At 36.8% G+C, this 22,694-nt stretch overlaps 1 protein-coding gene across 7 annotated transcripts; it reads right to left on the bottom strand.

Moving 5' to 3' along the window:
- Positions 1-13,389: 13,389 nt before the first annotated feature.
- On the bottom strand, positions 13,390-21,459 carry im:7151449 (membrane cofactor protein). 7 transcript variants are annotated; one of them, XM_011475042.4, is made up of 14 exons: positions 21,276-21,459; positions 19,983-20,171; positions 19,780-19,879; positions 19,361-19,431; positions 19,025-19,207; positions 17,053-17,118; positions 16,807-16,902; positions 16,575-16,628; positions 16,158-16,340; positions 14,768-14,800; positions 14,646-14,687; positions 14,499-14,550; positions 13,855-13,930; positions 13,390-13,710 (listed from the first exon to the last, which is right to left on the bottom strand). In XM_011475042.4, exons 1-13 carry the CDS (start codon positions 21,355-21,357, stop codon positions 13,873-13,875), a joined length of 1,209 nt encoding a protein of 402 aa, XP_011473344.1. In that variant the 5' UTR covers positions 21,358-21,459; the 3' UTR covers positions 13,390-13,710; positions 13,855-13,872. The 7 variants fall into 7 exon arrangements, with proteins under 7 accessions (XP_011473344.1, XP_020558923.1, XP_078803446.1 ...); XM_020703264.3 differs by lacking the exon at positions 13,855-13,930; XM_078947320.1 differs by lacking the exon at positions 16,575-16,628 and having other exon boundaries at positions 21,276-21,458.
- Between the last annotated feature and the right edge of the window lie 1,235 nt (positions 21,460-22,694).

The raw sequence follows: 22,694 nt of genomic DNA, 5'->3' as shown, positions 1-22,694 counted from the left end.
AAAAATGTATTTCAAACATACAATTCTCAAAGGATTGCATTACATGCTTGTTCTGTTGTCTTTGATCACTGATGAATATGTTTTTATGCTTATAAAAAAACAAAAGGACAGTAAGACTTGTTTCTCACGTTCAAGTTCAAGGAGCATCATAAACTACAGACAACAGAAGCATAATGAATACATAAATTATTAATATGTACGTCACAACATAAATAATAATCCCATATTATTTCACTAGCTAAACATTAAATTATTATTGTACTTAGTTCAATAATTTATCATAGTTGGAGGGATGGAGATTGATAATTAGGAACAATTAATTTATTTTGCAAGTCCTCATCAGTATATGATGCAATAGAATCTTTATATTGTGTTACTAATAAATTAATCGCAGCACTGTGCACCCTAAATAGGCTTATATCAGAGAGGTTATTGGAGAAGTTGTAAAAAAGTTTGAAAAGTTAGAAAAAAATAATACAAAAGTTTTTTTTAAATATAAATAAGACACTAAATGTTTATTTATTTGTTTGTTTATTTCTTTTTACCCTAATCTGCTCTACATGGTTCGTCCACTTTTGTTTTTGTTGCATAACTATCATTTGCCTGTAAATACTAGTGTTAAGTTAATACCTTGATCAGGTAGTTTAACTGTTCCGTTTTACTACCATAAGATGTTAATAGAAGCCACGGGTCTTTTTTTTTTTTTTTGAAAGATGCAGTCTCCAACAGAAAAGGGAAAAATACAGTGTTGCATTGCCATCTGCTGAAGCAATAATGACACTGCAATTTATTTATTTCTTTCAAACGCGTTTATGTTCTTTGCAATAAATCTTTAACCCTTGTGCTATCCTAGGCACTTTAACATTGGGAGTTGGGTCATCTAGACCCACTGGACAGTGAACCACTTTTCTTCAATGATTTGTGATCTTCATTGGTGTCCATGGATTACATGAAATCTTTCCACCTTTATCCACCTTTGTCATGGTAGGGAGAACACGTCAATGGAAGGGTGGGGTCATCTAAGATAGCACAAGGGTTAAAAGGAGAAAAAATATTAAACAAAGAGAAAATTTAAAAGAAAGAAAAAAGAATGATCCAATTGGCTGTTATTGTGGAATTTTAAAAATAGAGACACATAAAAACGTGTCGCCCAAAAGAATATGGAGTAAGTTAATTTCAGATTTAAAAAAATCACAATTTATGTATTCATTTTGACCCAAATAAATGTCATATCCTCATAAATTGTACAAATTAAATGGATCAATCATTTGGGAAAACGCACATGTCAACTATGGGAGAAAAAAAACATATGCCATCATATGCAAGAGAGAAAATCCTACATGTAATTGATTTGAGAATATTCGTCCAATAACTAACAGTTTTCATTTGAACAAAGACTGGGAAAAACAAAATAAGTGAGTCTCAGCACGACGTCCAGCATTTGCGTCAGAGGGATGTGGTTTACGGTAAACGGGAGCCTGTTACCATGTGATTTCTGCGATGTTTGTAAACATGCGTCAGCCACATGTGATTCTGGGGATGAGGAAAGACTCTCTGCGTGTTCGGCCTATCACTGAGCGGGGGAGTGTCAGGGGCGGGGCTTCCGTGTTGCGCTATGGAAAATCGTTATGGGATACAGAGTGTCAAACGTGTGCTCCGAGGCTGACAGCAGCGACAATGGGGCCGAACCGGGATCCATCCAGGTGCACAAAGCGTCCAGCCAGTGCCCGTTCTGTGTGACGGCAGCCGGAGAAGGGCTGACACTTCTCCGTTACGGAAGGGAAACAAGCTTTAGGTAAACGCGTAAGTACTCAATGTTATTACACGGCCAAAGCAGCACGATGTTGCGTATATTGCGTAGAGAATACCACTTTGTAATTCATAACCGCTGGAGTGCTGGATGGAATGGTAAGACTTCAAGCCTAAAGGCATTTGGAAAAGTGTGCGTAATGAAAGAAAAAACAAAGTCCTGCATTCTTTAGGCTCGGAATCAGAGGAAATGATGCGTAGAGGCACTTTTGTTAGAAACCATGACGTTTCGTTTCATCCCATATATGACAACAGGTAAATGTAACTGCGTCAGCTCGAGGTTCGACAAGCCACACAAAACCCACTGGGAATTTCCGCTGCGACGGTCAAACAGGCTTGACAACGGAGTTGAGCTCGCTCTGCACCTTGGCTTATGGCTGATTTGGACGACGAAACGAGGATGTAAACAAAAGCGGATCGGCGTGAATAGCGTGTGAAGGAATAGCTTGGAATAGGATGCTGCGCAAGAAGAGATGGATAGTGCGTAATCCTGTTGTGGGAGAGTAAGATGTTACGCAGTACATATTGGCACGATCATGACCAGCCCGTTGCCTTTTGACTGATTTTTATTCATCTTCTTTTCCCTCGATACTTAAATACTTGACATAGTTTTTCTCAAATTGACTTTATAGCCGTGAATCGACGCTTTCGAGATTCCGGGTAAATGAAAACTTAAGCTATGAGTGAGGATCACGAGGATGACGCAGCTTTATTTAAGCGTCAGGTGTCAAACATCGGTTGCTGCGTCACATAGATCCAACGAGATCCTGAATAATAATCTGGGTTTTATGGTGCGCACTTGATATGTCGACAACAAGCTGCGCTTCCCGAATAGAGGGGGCGCTATTGAGTAAGTAGCGCGTTTCCCTCTTCATCATTCAATGTTTTTAGTTTGTTTCAGACCTTGTGAAATGAAAAGTGGGGCTGAGAAAGCTGTTTGTAAAAGAACTTATCATTTTGTAACTAATTTGTAACTTTATGTTTTATTTATTTATTTTATATATGGAATTATCTTAAAGAGAGAGTAACTTTAGATTGTGTAACCCTCTGCCCCCTTCTGTCACTTATGGAATGCTGGTACATTGACATGAAGGTTACTCTAAAGTTGTTGACAAACAGGCCATGACTCCACTGAACTTTATGGGGCTTCATGCAGCTTACCTGAAGGAGAGATGGGGAGGATGAAGTTCTTCACTTCCTCTTCCTGCATCTGCGGTTAAAATGAGACACTTAGGAGGAGCAATCTCCATCATGCCAAGTGGATTTGTTCCTTCTTTGGGTGAATCAGCAGTGGACGCCATTAGTTGCTTAATGGTCGGTAAGCAAATGTAAGGAGAGAGGCAGAGGGAGGGGAGAGGAGGAGGCGTAGGCACCTTCAGAGATTTGATTATGTTTGTGATACAAACTTTTTAGCCTTGATGGATTTGATTTTCTTTCTTGTGGTCATATTTTTGAAAGAAACAGGACCGCTTAGTGAATGCCAGGGGTCATTTTAAAGCAGCATGCCTCTGGTGTTTATTTTCCCAAAAGCGCACATTATGTCTTAAACTCCGCATTAGTAGGGCTGGTCCATAGAAGCTAATCAGAAAATGTTTACCAGGCTGTGAAGCGCTTGTCCTGAGCTGTAATAATGTCTGCTGTGTCATCCGAAGCTGACCAGCGGAACAAGTGACCCACTTTCACTGACAAGAAAATGTGACCTCAATAGTTTCTTTGCTATTCTCTTTTTTTTTTTTTTTTTTTTGGAGGGGGGCCACCTTTTGAGTCGAGTAAAATGAGGCATTCAATTGTTGTGGGATATCTTCTTTTTGTATGTATTTGAGAAAACGTCAGAAACACAAACACAATGTCTGCTTTTTCAGACAATAACCGCGCAGATTCCGGCGGCTCTAAACAAGAGACAACAGGGAAGCTTTTTTAAAAGACAAGGGAGGCGGTGTGAGTCTGCTAATGTTTACAGAAAGGGGCCAGCATCACCTGTAGCCCACAGAAACCACCAGAGAAAATAGAGAGCGACCCAAACAGATCCCTCCTACGCTCAGATCACAGAGGAGGAGGTGGCAAAGAGCCCAGAGATGACAGGGCTAAAATTAAACCTGGAGCACTGCTGGTCTTGCTAGATGATGATGTATTAATAGACAAGTGTGAGGCAGCATTGTATATCAGGTAGGCCGACACCTTGTGAGCTGCAAAGCAGGAGGAAGACAGGATGAAACTTTGGAGAGAGAAAAAAAGACCTCAACGCATTTGATAGATTTCAGTATTTGATAGTCAAAAAGCAGCATGTAATAGATGTGTTTGAGAGAAAGTTTCTTTGAGATCAGGTGTCGTCTGTCACTGAAACGTGAAACCTAGTGTTCTTTCTGGAAATGTCCTACAGCAGCCCATTTAACTCATTACGCTGTTTTTTTTTATTGTTATCAGCAAGACATCTGATATTTGCCAACAAGCAGATTAGAAGCCAGCAGAGAGTGACAAAGTGTAAATCAATGCCTCTGCATGCGCATTTCTTTCCACCCACTGTGCGGCAAATCAAAGACTCCTGCTTCTCCAAACATTTCACAATCTGTGGCTCTGAGTAGAAGATGTTGCAACATACAAAGAGGCATCCAAGCTATTATTGTTATCGAACACTTTGTACTTCCAGACCACTGTCTGTACAGGGCAGGGTGTGGAGGAAATAAAGTATAATTGTTTCTCTTCCATTCCTCTTTTATTAACTGAATGTCAGACGTATCAGGCTAACTTGGTGAGGTCATTCAGCCTATTTGGAAGTTTTACTCCACTTGACTGCAGGTGGTTTCAAAACACATCACCATGATAAGGTTGCCTCTTTCACTCCTGATAAATTAGGACCTCTAATCTGTAAGAGGATTAGGCACCTACCTGGTTTACACGTGCACACAGCTCTGCCCCACACTGTTATACACATATGTAGTTCAGTTCATGTCATCTGCCCTAACGGGACCAGCCTAGATGAATATCACGCAGTCCAAACAGCCTGATACTCCATCAGATGCTTATGTAATTGCTTTAAAAAGAACATGAAACATCTGTTTACATAGTTTCTGACAGACGAAATTCTTTTTGTGCTATCGTTCCCTCGGAAAGCGTTTTGTTTTTGCTTTATCTAATTCAATGATTGCCTGTTAACACTGGACATTTTAAAGCAGGTTAATGCGGTTTTAATTGAAGCCAGCGGCAGGGTTTGTTGTGGTTTCATCAAAGAGGGCTGATGTGCCTTTAACAAGCCGGAGCTGGTCAGGTGACTAAACAGAAAAAAAGAAAAAGAAAAAACCTTGGATGCAGTGAGCACTATCTGCACACAAGACAGAAGGCTGGGAAAGCTCGTAGTAAAGAGAAAATGAGAGCTGAAGGAAGGGAGGTAAATAGAGAGAGGATCAGGGATAGTCATCGTCCTGCGTGGGTTGTCAGAATAAACAATACAAAGACGGATGGAAGGAATAGTGTGGCCTTTAGTTCACAATGGCTGCCTGAGTCACTCTGGAGGCAGACATCGCTTATATGTAAATAGTAGCCGAGCCGATCCAACTCGAGGATGTTTTACCCATGAAACACTTTCCCTCCCGCCACTGAATTCCACCACCTAATGACAAATACCTTATACATTTTTATGTCCAACTTCTTTCATTTTAGAGGTCAAGATACTAAACTAGATGATTATCTGATAGAAGGGGAAATTGTCCCTGAAAGCCACATGAAGGTTTTGGATTAGCTGATGCATTGTCTTTTCCCAGCAACAGGATAACAACGCTTGGGACACTGACAGAGACGAATAATTCCTGCCTGAAAATAGGAGAAGAAACGCAAAAAGAAAATAAAAAACTAACAAGAGGACCCCAAATGTGTCTCATTGGACGTTTGGTACTCTGCATGCCTCGCTGAGTTGGACAACAGGGGATTCATGCTAATGATTCTTTACCTATTTCAGGACCTGATTTTTCCATCTTGCATCACAGTTGACCCCACTTGGACCAGTAGCAGCACTGGATGCCTGAGGCAGAACCAGGAGAGGACACAGGATCCTGCTGTGTACTGCGAGGAGATCTGCTGGGAGCTGCAGGCATCTGTTTTACACAATATGAATCACACAGTTTAGTTAGATTCCCTATCTGGTGCCAATCCTCCATCAGAACCCTTCTGACCGGGAACAATCTAATGTTCTCCTAATGCAGATTGTAGATTTTTCTTTTAGATGTGCTGTCATTGACGACAGTGTTTCCCCTTTTTTGGCTTCAGTTTGATTAAAAAATCAGAAACTTGTGCTGCAGAATTTTATAATTTTGTTTACATTTCAAGACCTGGTCATATATGAAACCGGCCAGATTATTTTGTGCAAAGATTTACTTTCACTTTGCATAAAAAAGGCTTTAACCCTTGTGCTATCTTAGATGACCCCACCCTTACATTGACGTGTTCTCCCTACCATGACAAAGGTGGATAAAGGTGAAAAGATTTCATGTAATCCATGGACACCAGTGAAGATCACAAATCACTGAAGAAAAAAGGTTCAGCGCAATGTCTAGTGGGTCTAGATGACCCAACTCCCAACGTTAAAGTGCCTATAGGATAGCACAAGGGTTAAAAAAAGAAGAGAAGAGCAGACCAACCGGACATTGTTTGTCTGTGCCAACAGCTGTCTGCAATTGCCATTTTGTTTCTGAGGTCTATACACTGAATAACTCAAACAGATGGATTTGTTTATTTATAGGTTTTGTTATTTATAGTTGATTCACTTTTCCTTGAAAACAACCCAGGCTTTACAATTAAGATCTGTAATTTTATCAGGCAGTTTTGCACGACTATTGAAAAAGCATCTGTCTCAGGAAAAATTACATTAGTCACAATTTATTTGTCACATAGAGCAAACGCACCACCTGATCAAAAAATACTTTTAGGACTGGGATGAGAACAATGTAGTTGTTGTAAACAACTCAACATGTTAATTTATATTTGAGTCATTAGAACCTCACCATAATGAGTTTCCTCACCAGTATCATGTGGGTCAACGTGTTTACTCTCCCTTTCTTCTTTATGTATTTATTTATTTTTCTAACTTGTCCTGTCCAACAACTGAGAAAAAAGATAAAAGCTGAAGGCCTGTTGTGTTGGACAGGTTGTACTATTATAATAAGGGGTTATGTATCTTCGGATAGCCTGGATGTATATTTGGATAAACACATTTTTTTTTTTGTTTATGACAATTTATACATTTTTTTTTCTTATACAGAGGGAAGAAGTGTGAAGGGTAGGTGTGTGTGTGTGTGTGTGGGGGGGGGGGGGGGGTAGGGGGAGAAAGTAAGGGGATACAAGTAGCAAGTTGCTAATTTGAGTAGGTTAGGATTTTATGCTTCATAACATTTATACTAGATCTGCTGGAAAGACAAATGTTCCATCCAAGAGTGTAACTCTTACACTGAGATAAGCGGAAGTTATCAATACACTGTGGGTGAGGAGTGAGGGATTATTCTCCCAGTCTGCTTATTTTTCAGAAGCAGACTCTGGTTTGGGGTTGTTAATGTCCTCCCCAGGAAACTGGTTTCAGATGGTGTCTTAGAGTGTAAAATCCCATCTAGCACCATTTGAAATCGGTGTTCTTGAGTGGGAACGCACTACGGGAAAGACGCTGGATAGCAGAAAAGAGCATGTGGGTCCAGCCTCCTAAAGCCCCTCTCACCAAGGCTGACCGTTTTCCTTTGGTGTTCAGAGTTACCACCATGTCTAGCACCATTTGAAATCGGTTACAATGTGGAGGGAAAGTCAGCCGCTCTTTTAGCTGCAAGATGAAAGTCCTAAAGGAACCAGAAGATGGCAGCATTCCACAACAATCCCACAGTGATCCATGTCTCCTGAGTCATAAGAATTCTTCCCTTTATTTTTGGTGAACCTCAGCAATCATTTCAGATACAATAGAAAATTCACAAACTAGTCCTTCCCATGGATTAAAGACGCACTCCAAAAATTGTGTTTTTGTTGTTTTTAACATGTTTTTGTAGCATTTTTCTATTGATGGGCCTATATATACATACATATAAGACATACATATAAGAATTTAAGATTAAAACTGAATTTCTGAGTATTACTTTATTCAAATCGTGATCGATCAGGAGCAGACAGAACCCCACTGTTTGAAAAAGCTCTCAGTTGTGATGCAGCAACTGAAATGGCATAATGTGAGGAATGCATGCCTTCTTCACATTACATTGCATGGAGAGGTCAAGTACATGTCCATTTTAACTTAGAACTTCTACAGCAGTGACTGCTAACCCCAAATGTGTATCATGTTATGAAAATAATATGGAAAATTTAATTAAAGCACGCAGAATCATTCAACCACCAAGTCCTGTAGTTATTAGGTTTTTGTTTATGTTGGGGGGGGGGGGGGGTCAGCTTGAACACCACTTACACCATGTCTTTTTTTTTTACACCTTGTCTTTCGTTCTCTATTTACCTGAATCAGCTAATCAGAAGGTGGAAAGGTAAAATGTGTTCAAAAAAAGGACAATGGACAGTGGCTCTTAAGCCCCTCCAATTGTAACAACATAACAGGTAAACTACATAATTAGTCAGATGCGAAGAGTGATGTCTTTCCATTCCAGGCCACATTTTAAAACGGTCAGGGAATGCTTTAAAATACAGGCCAGATTTTACCCAGTAATACTGTGTAGCTATGGTAATATGTTGTTGTTTGATGTACTTCTGTACTTTGCAATAAGAGGTAAAAATGTAAAGAAAAATCCCCATAGGGAGTATTTACATCCTCACTACCACAATGTCCAGCAGGTTTTCCATGGATCCATTACGTCATAGCTGGTGTGTATTTATTGCAAACATTTTCTTTAACTATTACTAACTTTATCTATGACCCAGTCCTCACCCCAGTCCTCTGGGGGAGTGATGTAAAAGCTGATAGGAGACGTCACAATACAGCAATTTAACAAGCCAAGTTTAAGAAAACTGCCCTTTTTAGTTGGTTTGATCTGTTTTCATGTAGGTTTACATTCAACAACACACCTTAACAGGGTGAACATGTTATAGAGGTTACAGGATAAAAAGACTTGTATCTAAATGTGTAATTTATGTGTAAACATAGGCTAAATTAGGATATTGTGGTAATATTCAAGAGACAGTTTCTGACTAATTTAAATGTAATTACAAGGTAAATATGGGTCAGTAGGCCGTATTCAAAAGCAGAACCCCCTGTAGTTACAAAATAACCATGTTGTGGATCTGTTGAATGTGCCCAATTATCATTTAAATTATCCAAATCATTAACTGGTTGTTCCGTGTAATTTTGAAACACAGTACACACACAATACACAGTAGTAACATAAAATAACTATGATTAGATCTTAGCTAAAATAGCAGTTTAGTTCAATGATAAAGACTGAACAAGCTTCAGAAATTAGTCACTATTTCAATTTTTCTTCTCAACTTTGATGCATATTGTTCTGTTTTTAATTCTATAATTATCATCAGTTAAACTTGACTGAGAACACTGCCTTTGACTATTTTGTCAGTTTTTAATCTATCATTGTCATTTACCTGTGTGTACACAGGTATCCAATGCTGTTCCCGATCCAAATCAAAGTCAAGAAACCAACTTTTGTTGTAGTCTAAACTGCTCACTCGTGGCTGTTATAGTAAGACATATGTGTTGTAATACGAACCAGAACACTAAGAGACTTCCCCTGTGATCCTATTTTTCCACAAACGTTTTCCCCAAACAAAACAATGTATGCTACGTTGTTAACTGTAGATCTACTTTGGAAAGAATATGAGTCACAGGGAGTGTCTTAAGCAAACATGACGTCAGCAGCACATCACCGACTTTTTATGTTGGGTTCACTAACTTTTTTTAGACCATTTACACTTTTGGTTGAAGAAAGCTAAACTGAAGCTTTCATTGCTATCTACCTGAATACCAAATTTTAGCCTTAATGTTTGAAATATAGCGAGGAAACCCTTGCTGTCAAGAAGTGACTAACATAAGGAGTTAAACAGAAATGGCACATTGCATTCCTGTCTGTGAAGCAAATATTCCTATCATTTGTGGTCACCGATGCACTCCAGTAAAGCACAAACTTTGCAGCATAGGCTTCCTAGGCATGCAAGAACATGTGGCCTTTGTTTATCTTAAAAGCAGGCTAAAACAGGGGTTTGTTTGATCAGAAAACACATTCAATGTCTCCCTGTCTGTCTGACATGAACTTGGCAGATTTTCTATTGTCAAGAATGATTGGATTTTTTAACAGGGATGCCTTGTAGAGGCAGAGTCTCCCAGAGGCAAACTTGGGCAGGGCCACTTTAATTTGTGAAAAAGAAAGTGCACAAAAACATTGCAGTAATTTTTGAAGGCAACATTCTATAGTGTCAAACTGCAAATGCTTTAAATCTTAGAACATCTACAGTGCAAAAAGACTAAGAAAATGAAGAAATCCATATGTGTACGGGATGAAGATACAATCTTTTGGTTGCTTGAGGTTATTGGATTCACAGAAAAAATGTTTTAATATGATTTAATGTGGTTGTTGGTCATTACAAATGCTGTGACTACCAGACAGAAGACTAGAATTTGAGTTTTTAACATTCAAAAAACTTCCCACTGTGACCCTGAGAACAGCTTCCAAGATAAGACACAAATCTGTTTTTTGTCAAGGAGGTTTTTCCTCCTCCTTATTCTCTCCTTTTTTGTTGTTTCAGTTCAGTTTTGCCAGTTTTAATTTGGTCACATTTATGGGTATCTAAGTGAATCATGCACTAAGTCCTTCTTTGTCCAACCAAATCCTCTTCTTTTGCAACACCACAAAACTATCCTGATCGGTGTGGTGTACATTCTTTTCCTTGTTTAGTCTGATGTAAAACTTTGCTTCCTCTGTGACCTCTGCCCCTCCGTTATACTGAAATGGGGTTAATTACAGGGTCTTCTCCACAAAGCACTTCCTCCTCTTTGTGTCATGACACGGCGATGACAGATTATTTTAAAGTGATAATATCATGGGAATCTTTTGTGTGGTTTCAAAGCCAGGTTGATTTTTAAAAACCCTTTTCAGTTATGTCCATGATTTGTAAACATGTCTATGAAGACTCTCATTCATCCAGGCAGATTCCATCATAGTAGTAGGTTTAAAGGTTGTCATCTGGACTTGGTTTTCCAAAAGGTTTTGTCAATTCGATTTGTAAACAGTTTAGAAAAAACCATATCTTCATAATAACTAAATAACATTTCATCCCCCCCTTGTTCAAATTTAACTAGACAATGCCAAAACCTTCATTCTACCCATGACCATTAACTGCAATATTGTTGTTAGTTCAGATCCAGTTTTGAGACCTTCAGTTGATCTTCTCTTAACACAAAAGTGGAATTTTCCTGGAAAAGCCTTCAGACAAATAATACACTCTTTTTCTATAATTTCTTTCATTGATTTAACAAAAAACAAAAACAAAACTCTATAAGACTTATAGATTCAACGATGTAGCTCTTGGGTTTTTATGCATATTTCTGATTGTAGCACAGAAGGGTTTCTTTCATTCTTCCTCTTTTCTATCTTTGAACTACTGTATTTCCAAGTAAGTACGGTATCTCTTTTGCGAACACACTCCAATGCTGAAACCTGCTAAAACCTGCAGAGATATGCACACTGATGACAACAGACAATCCTTTTTTCTTCTTTCTTTTGTTTTTTGTTTAAACTGAAAGTTGAATTTTGCTTTACTGTAAGACCTACCGATATTTTTTTTGTTTACAAACAATTGTTTAAGAGACAAAATAAATGAAAATAATAAAAACAAAAAACATGCATAATCTTAACTTATTACAGGAACTAAGCAGACTTGTTGTCTGATTTCAAACATTAATGAGAGACACATTGTCCAGTTTGACAATGGCAAAACAGTCTCTGAAATGAAACTTAGTAAAACATGATAAAGCAATTATAACCATGCATTTCATAAACTTAATACTCCATTTTTCCAGATCAGTACTCAGTGGGAGAATGCAGAACTATGACAGTTGAAGTGTAACAAATGTCTTTAGTACATAAAAAACACTGAAAACAATTGTGTGATAATGGACAGTACTACCAAGAATTTGGGCCAAAAGGAAGGACAGACATGTCATTTCTGCTTTTCTGTCCTTCATTAAACAGGAAAGGGACCCACATGGGCATAAGCAGGAAAACGGAGCAGGTTCTAAGTGATATACGGTGACTCATTTTTATCAGGATTTTTAATATATTTCTTTCAATATGTTTAGATTTTTATCTGAGTTGTTGCCTTAACCTCTTATTTACTGATGGATGTGTCACCTGTGTGGTTCAAATTTTTTTAATGCTTATAAATTTATTTTTAAGATACCGTTTGAGAATCACCAGGAAACGATTATTTCTTGACTCCAAGGGACATTCATATCCAGGAGGATGAAGGTCCCAGGCACACATCCTCTACACAGGATTTGGAAAATGCTTAGAAAAACTTCCACTTCCAAAAAACATTTTTTAAAGAAAACTTTCTTTATAAAGTCTTTTCTTTAAAAGAGATGTTAAAAAAAATCACTCGATAAATGTTTTCTTTTCTTTTTGTTAGAAAAAGGATACTGAATGAGGAGAATGAATTTATGTATTTTCATTAATGGCCTTTCCACCCTAACTCATAAATCCAAATAAATACTTAAATAATCCAGGAAAATTAACTTCACTGTGTCAAATAAACTGGCCCATTAGTGCTTTTTTTTCTTTATTTTTCCATGAATTGCATGAAGGATGAATAATGTCTTCAGCTGAATTAATCACTTTCATCAAGGCTTTGAAGACCAACCCCATCTCTGGTAATTAAAGGCTGTTTCCCTTAACAGAGATAAATAGCTTTCATAATGAATTCATCTCCCATTTGTGGCCATACGTTTCCCATCCACACTACTAATTACTGCTTCTTTTTTTAAGTTAATGTTTGTTTTTTTAATTTGAAATAAGTTAAGTACAGAGGGTAGGGTCCCATAAACAGTTTCTCATCACTTTTTACAGTGGGGTTTTCCTGCCTCAGTCCACACCCCTTCCAGGACAGTGATTTAGCCCTTCTCTGTCCTCACAGTCTCATTGAGCTTATCCCACACAGAACAAAGGACAGTCTTTGTGATCAAATAAAAGACACTTTAACCATTTTTTTCCCACTGAACATTTAACAGTGCACATTCAGAAACAATCCACCTTAGATACCTTTAAAATCTCGGCTCTAAACGTTGCCATAGTAATTCATGCTAAAAACCCTTTATTGAAAAAACACTTATCTTTATTGTATTTTACTTACATTATTTATATTGACAGTAAAGTCAGCAGGTCTTCTGAAATAGTTTTAGTTTTGTGGCACTCGTTCACAGGAAATAAGAACAATCTTGAAAGAAAGTCAGGAGACAAAGAATGTACTGATTGTATCTGACGGCGGACACTGAGAGCTCCCTGAATGACTCCTGTTGTGCTTCTTAACCAACATATGACATAAAAACCTTAGAGTTCTCCAAAAAGGGTTTTGTGGTTTGAGTATTGAAATAATGACACAAAAAGATAGGGAAACAATGTCAACTGAAGTTTAATACATAAATAAATGGTATAAAAAATACTTATAAAATATTCATTCATTAACGTTTAATAGCAAGGAAGTAAATGTTTTTTTTAACTGACAAACTCTGAAATTATCTCTTGAAGTTTTAAAACATACTGCAGATAAGATGATTTGTTTCTTTAGTGCAAATGCAAATGAGTCCTCTTGTTTTTTCCAGGGAACTCGTTGGGGCCCAGTTAGTCGTGTCGTGTCCTCTGTCAATTGCTTTGCCGATGACACCCTTTGCTTTTCTATAGCATTCACACCACTTGTACTGCATGGTTGCTGTTGACAAGAAATGGAAAAAAGAGTGTTTGTACTTTTATGCGTCACTAAAAGAATGAGATCCCCTACATATTGCATTTTACAGGAAAAAAAAGTCAAAATGCTTTTTAGGTATTCTAATAGTAAAGAGTAACTGACAGATACCTGATTGAGGAAGGCAAGCTAAAGGTTTTGGAACTGTAATAATTCCGGCTTGAGGTCCTCTCCAGTATCATATGAGCTATATGGTGTCATTGAATAAGGAAATAATGTGAGAAACATTCAGTTACGTTTTGTTTCTTTGATTGTTGAGTGTTTGTTCACCAAAATATCCCTTCTCCCAGAGTTACATGTTAGTAGGTGGAGCTCTTAGAGTGTGTGTTCTTTCAATAGTTACATATGATTGGAGGTTAATGAAATATTCAATTAAATAAAAAAGAAATTGTCGCCAACTTTCTATCCTGAACTCTGCAATAACAGCAGAAAAACCCTGTTTCCATCTGGATTTGTCATATCCGATTTCTTTTGATCTTGAAACATTGGGTCTAACAAAGAATTTCCTGTTGACGTCCCTCATTCCTCATAAGTTCGGAAGGGAATACCGGTACACCTTGATTCCCCTCTGCTAGTTAGGAGACTAAAAAGCTTTTGCCACAGCGCAGCAGACAGATGTTACAGTCCAGGAAGAGACACTAGCATTTGTTAGTACAGGAAATGAATCTTCAAGCTTAGTAAGCATTCCTGTCATGAGGGATCCAAAGAGAGGAACATGCAACAAGCAGCAAGAAAAGTCAATTATCGGTACTCACCCTTTCTTCTTCTGATGAAGCATGTATAAAAAGCCTATCACTATGATAATAACTGTAATGCAAATGAATGAAATGTTCTTTAACATATTTTAATTACAGAGAAATGAACTATTTGTTGTTGCAAGACAAAAAAAAAATGCACATTACCTAAAAAAACAGCTGTCAGGCTGATTATAACTGGTACAGACACTGGACAAACAGAACAAGGTAAATGCAGTAACCATAACGACACATATTTACCAGCATAAGAGTAATAAACAGCAGCTCACCACTTTCTTTGTTTGTATTTATTCCTGGAACGTCTGCAACAGATATGATTAGATAATTAGTATTTGAGTTTTCTTTAAGATCAATATCACAAAAAAGTCTTAACTTATTCTGTTAAAGAGAAAAGCTTGACATTTTGAAAGTAATTAACATTTCTGGATTGTAACTTTCAGCTAAAGACGAATAGAAAGCTGCAAAATGGTTTAGAAATGGAGGATTAAATAATATAATGATCTGATTGTTTGATGGGAGTTTGGGATGAAGAGAGTCATGACATAATTAGTACCAACACATGCGTTACCATTTATCCAAACATGAACAAGATAGAAACAATACAAACTTACCAAGGACATGTAAGGGAGAATGATATTGGCAAACTAAAAAATACATTTGATGAAAAATATTCTCATTTCAAAATAAAAGGAGAGAAAATGCAAATCAATTAACCTATATATAAAAAAAATGATGGTCCTTATTTATTATTAATTCTGATTACTTCTGACAGATACAAATGAACGTAGCTAAAGAAAACAAGTCAACAAACCCTTGATTAGATCTAAAATAATATTCACAAACAAAAGTGTCTGTTGCGCAAAGCATCTGACTGATCACGTGATATGGATTGAACAGCTGAGCGTGCTGCGTCATTTATTTAATGGCGACGCACGCACTTCATTCAGGAAAAGCACCGGCGAGACACAAGCCTTGTCAGTCCGTGCATAAAGCTTGTTTCGTACCTGTGTGCAATTGAGTGGTCCATATTAATTTGTTGAAGAGGCAGCCGGTAAGAAAAGACTTTATCCAAGCGCTAAAATTGCGCGATCACTTGTTTCCTTGTTTGTTTGGTGTGTTGTGGGACCGGAGTGTGCGCTCCGCAAATGTTTGTGTGTACTTCAGGTACCAGTGGGAATTTTCTGCATTAAGGATTAGATGTTTATTTCGTCGGTGTGCTTTGTAACTTTTGTAAATTTACACTGGGAAGTTCTTTATGAATGTGAATTTTTGCTAAATAATGAGATTTTAAAGTAATTCTTGAATAAATTTGGAATTAATACATGAACTTAAATAAGAATGTTATTAAAGTAAATGAGTAATGTTGCTAATTAACTGAGGCACTTTAAATTGCATAAATGTTTGTTGTTAATGTGTATGTTGAATTTTGTAATATTTATTACTGTTATTGTGTGTGTTTAAGGTTTTTTACCTATTGATTGCTGCCAGATCAAATGGAAATAAATCAAAGTTTGGAAATTGATCTCAAGTGGCAGTCTGAGTAAATCGATCTTCAACGTTGGACACTCAGCCCTTTTCAAGTGTGGGAAAAGTACACAAAAAAGTATAAACACTTGACAGTGTCACAATGAACTTCCCAAAAAGATCACTAGGACATACCTTTGCATTCAGGAGGTCCGGGGCTGTAACCACCGTTTTCATCACAGGTAATGCTGGAATTCCCAAAGAGGGTGTAACCTTCTTTACAGCTGTACTGTACGGTTTCCCCATATTTGGGATTTTTTGGACCACTCCAAGAACTCGAAGCGTTGGCCACTTCAGGAGGTGTTTTACAGACAACAGCTACAAAGACCAAAGAAACACATTTGTATATATATATATATATATATTTGTAACAAAAAGAAATAAATAAAAGTTTGAAATGGTAAAATGTTTAAATACAAATAGAAAATACATAGCAATTTGATAATGGAGACTTCTGGGAACCACCACAGATTAATGTAGCAGAAGACTAAGAATAACAACAATCAATTGGTGGTTTTTATATATACAATACCAATAACAATCGTCCAATACCTTGAAATGAAGACAAAGATGAAGTAGCAGTTTCTTTTGAAGAGCCACTGGCAGCTTTAGAACAAAACCAGTAAAAATATTTTCTTTACTCTCTTCACAGTTAAAAGAAGAAGTGGCTTGTAAAAAATAAATAAAAATCCTTCATGCCTTTCATGCGACAAGCTAGTACCGTAAAAAGTATGCATGCAGCCACATGTGGTGTATTTACATGTTTTCAATAAACCTTTAGTACCTTCTTGTGACGGTGAGACCGTTGAAGCTATTTGGGTTGTAGCAAGTTTGTTTCTATGAGATGTTGATATGGCAATTGTAACTGTAGAAGTGGTTTCTAGAACACCAAACACAAATAGTGTAAACAAAACAATTTACAAATGCAAATACTAGTAAATAATTCAACAAAATGTTTATGTATAATGACAAATTTAGGTTTAGATTTTAAATTCATTAAAAATATCAAAATGATTGGGGGCTTATATACCTGCTTTTGATGTTCTGGGTATTGATGATGTCAATGTTGTTGTAATTTTAGCTTCGGTTGGGATTGCTAGGAATTGGAACAGTTTAAACATTTATTTAACCTCAAAGTGAAAAGCACTCAGGAGGCTTTTATGGGAACTGACAGTGTGGAATGCAAAGTGATGTGCATGCTAAGAGAATGCCAGTCAAGCATCAGGCACAGGTGTTAACAGCTGTAGCCAGGTATTCCGCTTTATTTTCTTTAGTCTTTGTCAGAGGCAGTGAGAAAAATCAGTTCAATGTCCTGTATTTTACCCAGTTTCGCCTCCAGCTTTTTGTTAAGAGAAGTCACAGATGGACTTTTACAACCTAGTATTTGTGTTTAGTTACAGTATCAGGATAGTGTGTGTGAGTGGTCATTTCATTATGCAGTTTTAATATTAAAGACATGCATCACTTTGTTTACTGATTTTAAAAATCTCACATCTTTTATCACACCTATGTATTAGTAATAAACCTTTTACCACTGCTTTTTTTAAGATTTCTTGATGCAGTTTTGGTTCATAGAAGTGCAATTTGCTAATCCTACAACTTCAGGACTAACATTTTATCTGCTCTGCATAAAACATTAGCAGTTACTTTACCTAAGATTAGATTTAACAGTTAGTAAACTATGTCATCCTCTTGTGGAAATACTCTTTTTACATGTAGTAATCATGTTTACACATTAACAGAAAAGTCCAATATGAATCAGGAAGGGTAAGATATTAATAGTAGAGTGAGTTTAAAGTAAATAAATATAAATATGTGAAGGTTGCACTAACAATTGATTGATTCAAAATAGGTTTTAAGAGAATGGGCAGTTTTCTGTGCTATGGTTCTCTGGTGAAACCATGTCACCACCCACAGTAAACAAAAAGCTTTGTTACAGATTAACATTTTATGAGTGTTACTACACTGGTGTTCATCTACTACAGTAAAGTAGTTCTACATGCTTTCAGACCACGCTGAAGATTTAGAAAGTCTTGGTCTGCTTTTTTTTGCAAACAATTGCGCTTTGGAGAAAAACAGGTTTCCCACTGCATTCCAGACAGACACGGCTTTGATTCAGTTTCCTGATAAAATCAAACTCAGCATGCAAAGAGCTGAACTGTCTCTAACTGACTGGTAAATTCAACAAATATGTTGTCTACATTTTTACAACCAATATTTGTGTAGTAAAAGTCGTTGTTCAAATTGACATTTTAGTTTTGTCTGCCTCTAAAGTTGAATGAGAGTATAACTTGTAAATTTGAAGTATTTCTATTTTACTTTCCTTTACATTTCCTTTTTTATGACCATACTGCACTGCCTTTGTCAAAGCGTTATAGGTTTAGTTATATAAGTATATCTCCTCTGGCACCAGCTGCTCTTTCAAAGTTTGAAGCAATATTGTGGCCTAAAGGAAAGGTTTCATGTCTGAGATTGGAATATTTTTATTGACTTCAGTCTTTCTGGTTAGGTGCCGCTGCAATGATAAAGCATGCTGTATTTTAATGATGCTGAATGAAAATATGGCAGGGAAAGCTGCAAAATGGTTTAGAAATGGAGGATTAAATAATATAATGATCTGATTGTTTGATGGGAGTTTGGGATGAAGAGAGTCATGACATAATTAGTACCAACACATGCGTTATCCTTTGTCCAAGCATGAACAAGATAGAAACAATACAAACATACCGAGGACATGTAAGGGAGAATGATATTGCAAAACTAAAAAATACATTTGATAAAAAATGTTCTCATTCCAAAATAGAAGGAGAGAAAATTCAAATCAATTAACCTATATATAAAAAAATGATGGTCCTTATTTATTATTAATTCTGATTACTTCTGACAGATACAAATGAACGTAGCTAAAGAAAACAAGCCAACAAACACCTGATTAGATCTAAAATAATATTCACAAACAAAAGTGTCACAATGAACTTCCCAAAAAGATCACTAGGACATACCTTTGCATTCAGGAGGTCCGGGGCTGTAACCACCGTTTTCATCACAAGTAATGCTGGAATTCCCAAAGAGGGTGTAACCTTCTTTACAGCTGTACTGTACGGTTTCCCCATATTTGGGATTTTTTGGACCACTCCAAGAACTCAAGCCATTGGCCACTTCAGGAGGTGTTTTACAGACAACAGCTACAAAGACCAAAGAAACACATTTGTATATATATATATATATATTTGTAACAAAAAGAAATAAATAAAAGTTTGAAATGGTAAAATGTTTAAATACGACAGAGAAGACAGAAAAGGTACAAATATTAAAGAAATTAACTAGTAAAGGCTCACCAAAACAATTTGCTTTTCCAAACCACCCAAAAGATAAGCACTGTTTGAATGTAACACCAGAAAGTAAATACCTGTATAAATAAAATGGATAAAGTTTAGACTGTTTGTATGAAAAGGAAAATAAACTGAGGTCACGGTGTCATAGTGGATCATATCAAATATTATTCCAATTTAATGCTGTGGAATGCACTCCAGCATTCCACTCAGCATCTACAAGTTCAACTTTTAAATACAATTGTATTTTTCTTTAAATACAATTTTTATCTTTTATTTTGTTTAGGATTTAAGACAAAAGTCTGTAGAATAAACATAGCACTAGTACAGTAACACAACACGTTTATAATTTAATGAAAACTTTCAACATTGAATTGAATCTCAATAATGTTTAGGTTTGCAAAAACATATGAATTTATACTTACCCTTTATCACAAAGTACTTGTACGGCGTCACCAAACAGGGTACCTTGGCTTAGATTAAACTTCATGTGAGGCTGATCACGTGGGGGGCCACAGTCCTTTCCTGTAAAGACAAATTAAAACCGCTCATCTCAACACAGACACTTATCAGCAGTAACACCAGGAAGGTTTCGACAGAACGGTTTGTTTAATAATAAAGGTCTTACTTGTGCAGATCAGATCTGATTTTGTCCAATTTCCACTGTTGCATGTTGTGTTGCCAGTGCCACTTTTCCTGACATAACCACTAACGCACTCCAGCTGTAGTTGAACACCTTCTCTGTAGTCATCCACCATCCTGGATTTTTCAGATAAGTCTGTATCGTGTTGTGTTGTTGGGGGAGTAAGGCAGTCTGCTGCAAGAGGACACATAAGGAAGTAACATCAATAACTTTTTTTCGAACTGTAAATGCTGTCGTTCAACATTGTACTTCTGTTTTTTTTGTTTGTTTTTTTCTAGCTCAAAATAAAATAATAAAATAAAAATAATAAACAGAATTTGTAAGTGCTATTTTGTTTTCTATAAATTTAGTGATTACTTGTTGCTTTCAGGCTATTTTTCATAGCATGTTGCTCTTTATTGATAACGCTAATAAGATTATAATACTTGTTATCACAATAAAAATATTTTTTTCATCTGCTAACAATAATAGTTGTAATAACTCAGATGCATTAAACATGTCATTATATACACAATAAACAGTTTTGGTCTTAACGCAGAGCCCTGAGGAACACCACAAGTAAGTCTTGATAACTAGTTGTAAATTGATCAATGTCAACATGTCAAACCCTTCTATTTAGGTAACTTTTTAACCAGTTCCATGCCACTCCTCTACTTCCATATCATTCTAGTTTATTGAGTAAACTTGAATGATTTGTTGTATCTGACGTTTTTTTTTTTCAAGTTATAAAATATATATCAACTGTTTTTTTAAAATTATCTTAAGTCTTTGTAATTTCTTCAATTGAATCAATACAGCCATTGTTGAGTTTCTTTTTGTTCTAAAACTATACTGTCCTTTATTTGTTATTTAATAATTAATTCAGCCAGCTTTACTAAACCTATGAACAACTTTTTAAGGATTTTGGAAAACTCAGGTAGCAGTGACATTAGTCTATAGTCTATATGATTTTTTTTAATCATCATTTTTGTAAATCGGTATAACTTTAGCCATTTTTAATATTGTTTAGGACACAGACTGTTTTAAATGATAAGTAACTTATTATTAACTTATTAAGTTACATATAAAGGGTTATGAAATGTGGTTCCCGACCTTTTTCCCCATAGAAGTATCTAATTTAAGTAGTACATTAACATCACGTTTTTCAGAAAAGACTCTATTACTATGAGGATCATTATCAATTGTGATCATTTTATTCCTAGTCCAGTAAGTGTAATAACTCGTTGTTTTTAGTTCTTTGAAAATGTCATATTGTGAGAGGTCTTTCCCGCCACTAACCTGCTGCGTTCACTGCGAAGAGGTGGATCAACAACAGGCTCCGGAGTTTTCTTAGTCCACTAGCGTTCAGTACAACTTCCATACTTGTGTTTGTAGTAAGAGTTCAACCTAGTAATATCCACTCCGTTACTCCTCACTGTTCCTGCTCACAGTAACCACAACTGTCTGGTTTCTTTGCGGCGACCAGATCTTTAAACCCTGAAACACAGGAAGTGGCGCTGTGTTCCTTTCACAATAAGACACTAGATTTGTAACTGGTACTATTTACCCGCTCACTGTGTTTAATAGACCAGTGTTTTTCAACCAGTGTGCCGCGGCACACTAGTGTGCCGTGGGAGATGGTCAAGTGTGCCGTGGAAAATTGCCCTCATTAACTGATCTAAAAGCATTTCCCATCTCCAGGAAATCAGCTCTTTGTTCATCCAAACAGGTCCTGATAAAACACTGAGTAGTTAGGACTATAGACGATCATAAAATACTTTTTTCTTTGTGTTTATTTGATTCTATTAAAGACATTTTGATAAGAATGACGGTAACGCGAAATAGCTGCAGCTATAACTGTGTAAGGAAAAGTCCCGCAGCTTTTACTGTCTCCACGACTCCACCAATCATTCTTGAAGGCTTAATCACATGTCATCAGTCTGACCAATCAGAAGTGGTTAAAGTCTCCACTTTCTTGTTCCAATTTAGCTCATAACTCAGTCAGTTCCGACAAAAACACCAGCTAAAGCTCGTCTTTAGCGGTGTAGCTTTCCACAGAATCCGGTATCAGACCGTGGAACAAGTGAACAAAACCATGAAGCTCAGAGACGCGAGTCTTTCTGCCGTTTTCTGGCAGTTTTCACACTACATCTCCCATGATGCATTGGCTTAAAGGGACAGCGTCGTGAAAACACAACGAACATACAGTTTGTATGTAACTTAACTTTTATTACATCTTTTAGAAAAACATCTGCAACTTCCTGCTTTTTCTGCCACAATTATCACAAAAATGCACGTCAGATTGCCGGGGGGGGGGGGGGGGGGCGGGGGGGCGGCTGTAGATCAAAACAGACTATGAGTTTCTGCTTTCTTTTTTTTTTTTTGGGATGCTGGTGTGCCGCGGGATTTTTGTCAAGGTTAAAGTGTGCCGTGGCTCAAAAAAGGTTGAAAAACACTGTAATAGACCCTCATTTTTAAAACTAAATATTATCTGCAATAATGTGGTCTCAGTTTTGGCAGCTTTTGTTCACTAAGCTAAGATTAATTTTCGTCCAGGATATTTTATTTTGAAGGACCCTACAGAAAGCAGTTTTGAATGTGGACATTTTCCATCCTCACAGGAATGAATCACATAAGTGAAATAGTTAGAAAAAAAGTGAATGTTAAAACGTTTTTTTTTTTTGGGAGGAGTGTTAGTGTTGAATACACCACAATGAC

The sequence above is a fragment of the Oryzias latipes genome, chromosome 5 (genome assembly GCF_053564925.1).
Source record: "Oryzias latipes strain Hd-rR chromosome 5, Olatipes_Hd-rR_3.1".
NCBI classification, from domain to species: domain Eukaryota; kingdom Metazoa; phylum Chordata; class Actinopteri; order Beloniformes; family Adrianichthyidae; genus Oryzias; species Oryzias latipes.
Note: the sequence above shows the minus strand (reverse complement) of the source record. Positions and strands in the feature narration are given on the sequence as shown.